This window comes from Watersipora subatra, chromosome 3 (genome assembly GCF_963576615.1).
Source record: "Watersipora subatra chromosome 3, tzWatSuba1.1, whole genome shotgun sequence".
Classification (NCBI taxonomy): domain Eukaryota; kingdom Metazoa; phylum Bryozoa; class Gymnolaemata; order Cheilostomatida; family Watersiporidae; genus Watersipora; species Watersipora subatra.
The window spans coordinates 20,194,596-20,201,831 of NC_088710.1; the positions used below are offsets into that span (position 1 = coordinate 20,194,596).

At 37.2% G+C, this 7,236-nt stretch overlaps 1 protein-coding gene across 1 annotated transcript in view; it reads right to left on the reverse strand.

Moving 5' to 3' along the window:
- LOC137391708 (furin-like protease kpc-1) overlaps window positions 1–6,846 on the reverse strand; it is a 34,895-nt gene extending 28,049 nt beyond the window's left edge. Inside the window, exons 1-6 of the mRNA XM_068078239.1 lie at window positions 6,787–6,846; window positions 5,022–5,213; window positions 4,008–4,103; window positions 2,963–3,055; window positions 2,189–2,326; window positions 990–1,066 (exon numbers count right to left, since the gene is read on the reverse strand). Coding sequence (XP_067934340.1) covers window positions 990–1,066; window positions 2,189–2,326; window positions 2,963–3,055; window positions 4,008–4,103; window positions 5,022–5,186 — 569 coding nt within the window. The 5' untranslated portion in view covers window positions 5,187–5,213; window positions 6,787–6,846. The remainder of the gene's footprint in view (window positions 1–989; window positions 1,067–2,188; window positions 2,327–2,962; window positions 3,056–4,007; window positions 4,104–5,021; window positions 5,214–6,786) is intronic.
- Window positions 6,847–7,236: the final 390 nt, after the last annotated feature.

Genomic DNA, 7,236 nt, shown 5'->3' on the forward strand with positions numbered 1-7,236 from the left:
ACATCTCATATAGTAACTCACATCTCATATAGTAACTCACATCTCATATAGTAACTCACATCTCATATAGTAACTCACATCTCATATAGTAACTCACATCTCATATAGTAACTCACATCTCATATAGTAACTCACATCTCATATAGTAACTCACATCTCATATAGTAACTCACATCTCATATAGTAACTCACATCTCATATAGTAACTCACATCTCATATAGTAACTCACATCTCATATAGTAACTCACATCTCATATAGTAACTCACATCTCATATAGTATCTCACATCTCATATAGTAACTCACATCTCATATAGTAACTCACATCTCATATAGTAACTCACATCTCATATAGTAACTCACATCTCATATAGTAACTCACATCTCATATAGTAACTCACATCTCATATAGTAACTCACATCTCATATAGTAACTCACATCTCATATAGTAACTCACATCTCATATAGTAACTCACATCTCATATAGTAACTCACATCTCATATAGTAACTCACATCTCATATAGTAACTCACATCTCATATAGTAACTCACATCTCATATAGTAACTCACATCTCATATAGTAACTCACATCTCATATAGTATCTCACATCTCATATAGTAACTCACATCTCATATAGTATCTCACATCTCATATAGTAACTCACATCTCATACAGTAACTCACATTCAGTGATAAAAACACATAATATACCATTCCAATTCTCGTGAGCAAAATCAAACCCGAATTTTTTTATTGAGACGTTGTGTGGTTAAAAAATGGTCCCACTCCTAGCAAAGCCCAACGAAAACTTTACGAACAAAATAGATATTCGCCTCAAACCTTACAGAGGCGCCTCAAACCTTACAGAGGCGCCTCAAACCTTACAGAGGAATCTCATATAAAGAATAGTTAAAGAATTTTAACAAATTGAAACCAACTCCCGCTACTCTGTACAGTTTTGAGTGTTTTAAAGGTCTGTGACCTTACCTGTTTTCATTGGTGAAGTCATAGTGAGGTGTCGGGTCACTATCCTGGTCATTTATGTCATAGCTCGCATCGGGATCCTGCAGAAGAGGAAATGCGCGAAACCATAAAGCATTTCGTGGTCTAGTGGTTTACCTACAGACTATATGCAGCTACTAGTCATACTCAGAAATTTCAGCATGCTGTAAATTAATTAAATGCCCATTATCATCTGGCATTTCACTGTAACATTCCAATAATTTGTGATTCCAATAAAACCCTTCAATTCATCAGTTAATTCACTTTATATGTACTTTATATGGACATCAGCTATTAGCAATTGATCAAATTTTGTAGCTAGCCACCCAGATCTTAGCAAAGATGGCTAAAAGGAATCTTTGGTATTTGAAGAGGGAGAGTAGTCTCATAAACATAACAAGACAGGAACAATTTCTGTTTTGGCATAAAAGAATTGGATATCAGCCAAACAAGGTTCACAGTTTAACTGAATCTTATATGTAAATCAATGCAGGACAAAACTGTCTTCTACATCCATGGGCAATATCTTAATTGATCAAAAGCATTAGATAGAGAATGACAGACAGATAGAAGAATATAATAGACGTGGATGCACATGCCATTGTGTTGAGACACCCATGTTCGATGAAGGATTTTAAACAGATGTTTTTTATTTAAGCATGTCAAACATTGATGCCATTTTTTTAGCATAATCCATGTTTTCATTCTTGTTATTTAGTTATATAATTGATTGCTGTATATCAACCAAAAGTATAGCCAGTTATCTTTCTAGTTTTTCATAAAAGTAAAAATAATTATAATCTTAGTGAGTTAATAATTTCTGGAAATTTCTCTAAATGTCAAATTATGCGCAAAGCTATCAAATTTATCAAATGAGAGAATAGGGTACAAAAACAATTTGAACAAAAACTTCCGACTCTTGAATTGAACACGCCGTTGCCAAATATTGGGCTTGAAGAGAGAGTGCATGAGGAGATGAGAGGATGGATACTGAATAACCTCTGTATAAGAATCAAGCTTCAATCAATAGTTGAAGATGGAACAAAGCTGTTCAAATTGCAGTTGGCATCCTTGCAACAGCACTCGTCTGGCTAGCAATCAATAATAGAATGCACAATGTGAGGGCAATCGTAGCATTCTGATACTAAACGGACTCAGCCAGGCACCCAGCAACCTAGACTTACATAATTGTCAATGAGGTCTGGATGAGAGCGCTCGATACCATCGTCTAATATGGTTACAACGACTCCCTTTCCGGTGTAGCCTTGTCGCCAGGCACTTGCGACTCCCATGGTTATGCCGTTCCGCTTGCCCCGGTCTTGCTGCAATATACATAAGTGCAATAAGTGTACATGTAACTTTTTCATTCTCTTTAGCTCTCCCCAGCTTTTTGTCCACTTCTCTGTCCCCTCTTGCTCCCTCTTCCTCCTCACTTCCTCTATCTTCCTTATCCCCTCCTTTCCCATTTCTTTCCCTATGTATCTAGCTCACTCTCTCTCTGTCTCTCCTCATTTCTCTCCCAACCTATCGTTTTTCTCTCTAGTCTCCTATCTTCCCTCTCCCTATCTCTCTCACCATTTCCTCTCTTTCCTTCCACCTTCTTCAACACTGTTTGAAAAATACTATACATTATCTGTTCATGTAGACTTTGAACTAAAATCACACTAATGAACGATTTCATTGAACCAAACACCTGCTGTCACCTGCCGTGCTGCTTCAGTTTCAGATAGGTTTGATCATGGCAATAAGAGGTTGGTTAGAAAGAATGTGAGATGGTCACAACATGGAGTAAGCCTAAATATTATTTATGCTACAGCCACTACAGATACAAATCAGAAAATGTTTCAATAACCGTCTATCCCATAAACCCAAATATTTAACCCAGCTAACAACCCATTGCTCTCAAACCTCTATGTAACCAAAAATCTTTAAAACTCTTGTCTGCTTGAGGGACATACCAGATACCATTGCTGTCTGTATTTCTCATCATTAAACATAAGCGTGTCACGTTTCTTTCTGATCTTTATCCTTTGCTGTTCACCCCACAGCACCTGTCAACAAGACTCAAGTGTTATAGCCAGGTGATATATCAGGAGCGGAGGATAACGGCATGACCTTTGACCTGGAGATGCTGTCAATATCAATATATTTCACCACAATTGTTGAGGAGGTTTTGAGGACAATGAGCTGTTCAGTAGAGGCGGCAGACAGCAGTAGGACCAGTAGAATGAATGCAGGCATAGCCTATACTCACACAACCTATACTTTCTCTAGTACAATGCCTTTACCCCCTCTGAGCAAAACAATCATGCCGATCTGTCTGAATACAGATAATGCTCCTACCAACAGCGTGGAAGATAAAACACTGGCAGGCAAATTGGTCGTTGAATGTAGTAGATCAAGCAACTACTGACTTTGTGGGTAAATTAACAAAAAGGTACACTAGTTCATAGTTGTAATCTCTCAGTACTAAACCAAAAAGATGACCTAAAAAGCGCCAAATAAATGTGTCAGCTCAGTACTCCACCCTGATTCTAACTGACTAGTTGAAACAAATTAAACCAATTTATTGGGATGTTTCCTTGATATCCATTGATTTATGTAGACAAACTCATCGATGTGGGCTAATCAATAGCAGTACATATTTCAGTCAATTAGTGGTAGCCTGTTTTGTAAGCCAGCTACGAATATAAAATATCTCACAAAGGTCTGGGTGAGCAACAAACATACCCCAGGTTGTCTGTATACCTCTTAAAACGCTGTTCAAATAAATGTTACTATTCTTTCTCTTACAAAATTTATGTTATTAAATGAGAGTATGCAGGCAGCGCCACCTTCATCTCGCTGACTTCAAAGTGTTTTTGGCCGACAAATCAACTGCATTCATCGATATAGTCAGTGGTGAAACGCTTACCATTTCATATTAAACATAAGAAACTGACCTTCAAAGAATTGACATGCACCCGCCTCAGCTATTCAGTAAAAATTTGGCAGACAACAAACCTTTGAATGAAGTGATAATTCACTGTGGTATGCGCTATTTATCGTAGATCTCTTCTGCACTTTATTATGTCTGAAGTGGTAGAAGCCTGCCATTATCTGAAAACAAACAGAAATGAATAATTTTTTTGGCACTACACAAAAATATAAGACAGATGGATAAGAGTATTAAGGCTGAGTTGTACAGGTTTCTGCTTAAGTCAGGCTGAGTTGTACAGGTTTCTGCTTAAGTCATGCGCTTATTATGACCACAGAAAGCAGCCGTGGTCTACTGGTCTAGAACACCTGACCTGCAACCAACAGGTTGGGGTTCAATTCTCTAAAAAGGTCATTAGTGGTGACAGGAATTTAAACTTAAATTGCTCTCCGCAACGGGGCATGTCTCCAGTCATCGAGGTTCCCTTGTAACTGAACTCAGACATGCCCAGCCAAGATCATAGTTTGTACAACAATGGTCTTAAAAACACACACAGCCTCTGCTTGCAGTAAAATTATCACATCATACTCGATCCTCAAGGAATTGCTCAGACATATTATGGTCATCTATTCTTTTTTGCTTTTTTCAAGATAATGCGCCTAGCCATTTTAAAAGTATTGTTATCTTTTAATAAACACAAAAAGAGATGGAATAGATGACAGAATTAGTTGTGGAAGCGGAAACGATACACTTCGGCGGCCACATGAATGTATAGTATTACCTGTGTAGACATAATGATGCAACACATGGCAATGGACAAAAAAGGTAGCTAAATATCTACAATACCATAACACTTGAAATCGTCATTCCATACAGTCTTTGTCTCCTGCTTTATGTATATGTTACCATACCTAATCATTTGTCATTATTACGTAACATTAATATTTCCATTCACATAATTATCATGTAAATCCCTGCACCGAGTGAACCATTAGATGACAGGCACTAATCAATGGATTAGATCTGCGGACATTCATCAACCAAAAGAGGTGCGATCAGGAATAGCTGAGCCGGAGCCCGGAAGCCAGGATGAACCTTACCTCACCGACGTAGCTAAAGCCCGTCTCAGCAGCAACTAATCTAGCTACACTCTCGCCTCCCTCAATATGCACGGCCCAAAGGTTGGAGTAGAAAGATGCCGTGGCAAAAGGAAGGAGGCACAACATGACAAACCAATGGCAGCACCGCATTATAACTGCTCTCATCTCCGCTACATTCACTGCCAGGCCAACCTGCAATAGCCAAATATAATTGTTGTCACTTAAAATCCAACCTTGTTATTATTATTTAATTACAAACATTTTAAGATCTAATGATTCCTGACCATTCTCGACTCATACCAATTTTATTCCCGTTGCTCAAGAGCTTTTAGAAATCTTATGAAATCGTCCAACATTGAGTGAAGATTTCTGATAAAACTGATTTATGGCTACGCATTGGCATTCATGATTTGCAAAGATTGATTTTCAAAGTAAAAGAACAAAGTGCAATTAATGATAAGCCTAAATATAGGACCACCGTAGGTGGTGCAACTTGTAAATCACTTCCTAGCGAGATTAATATATTACATCACATGTCAATGCAGAGCTTCGCCGTACCAAAACATAACAATTTTTACCGTTATTAACGGAACTTAGAAATGATTGGAGCAGTCAGCCAACTAGGAAATTTCCTACTAACTTGAGTAGTTGTAGTGCTCCTCCTGGCATATTTGAGTGGAGAGCAATCAAAACATTGGTAGTCATAGAACAACAATTAATTGGCTTCGTGTAAAACACGACCTGCGCTTATCAATTAGAGCCGATCTGTTGTTTGGATAAACAAACAATACTATCTAATTTAGATGTGAACGCAGAGTGACCGACTACGAAAGGATAAGCAAGTAAAAAGTAGTGTATATTGACTGAAAATTTCAGTAACTAAAACTGTCAAACACAATTGCTTTCCTACAACAAACTAATATGCAAAGCAGTATAAAAAGACAGCATTACTTTTATTCCCTACAAACATAAGACTCCTTAATAGGAATAAAGTTATTATATGAAGAATATATATTTTATTAAAAGACATCTTAGAGTTGGCCATGTGTTGGTTAGCAGGTATGCTAAATCTAGCTTATTAAGTACAAAGAGTTTTAACTTAAAATGCACATCATATGCAATGACCTAGGATAAGTCGTGGCCAAGAAACTTTCAGGTTGGTGTAACAACAAGATAAACTTTAGAAGGTAGGCTGAGTAAAATTAATGGTCAGTGCTGGTCAATAGGCAGTCTTGGAGATTACACTTAAGTTGGTCATTTTAGCTAAATGTAATTGTTAGCTGAATAACCCTGCTTCTCCAATAGACAAGACTATATTTCAAGGCAGATGTTACAGAGTAGATAATTTTGTATACATGACTAAATTTATGAATTAACCAAAAATGCCTAGTTCACTCTGATACAAACTAAACTTAAAACATGAATTAAGTAAACATAAATCACTATTTTACTTCTGCAAAGATCAGGAGCTAACAATAATAAAAAGAAATGAACTATGAATCATTTAACAGGTTTTAAACCAGCAAATATATAGTTAATAAAGATATATTGTTGAAAACCCAACAGAGCAGCACTAAAGCAAAAAACTTAAGGCACTATACTTACTAATTGATTGCTGCTAAAATAATGCCACGGAGAGAAGTGTTGGTGTGCCGTGATATAACCATTCAAACGTTACTAAACTAGAAAGCCGGTTTAGATACATTGAGTAGCACTAACCTAAACCGTACCACATATTGGCTAGTTTTTTATAACTACTACTTACCCGCGAACTTCTGAGCAGTGTCGGGAAGGACGCGTAAACTCTGACTTGCAAATTGTTACGCAGTGGTATTTAAAATGTTGAATGGGAACTTCGAAACTATAGCACGCTCTTAACCCTAAGTTTGACCCTAGCTCACGATCGATAAATATAGCGTGCGCTCCTTCATTTAATGGCTGAGAATTTGCGTTGTATTAGTTCGAGCTTCAGGTTTTGCAACGAGGTCGAGACGTTACGCTCGTTCTGTTTTAGCCTTAAACATTGTATTATAGAAGAAAGAAGACAACTCTGACTTTATCAATTTACTACTGTAGAAGACAACTAAACGGTCTATCATCATCTTTCGGTGGTGTTACCTAAAATTGGAGAAAAAGAGTTTGTGCACACTAAAATATTTAAAGAAATTAACTTTAAGCTAGATCACAAAAATGCGTAACTCCGAGTCCAAGTCAA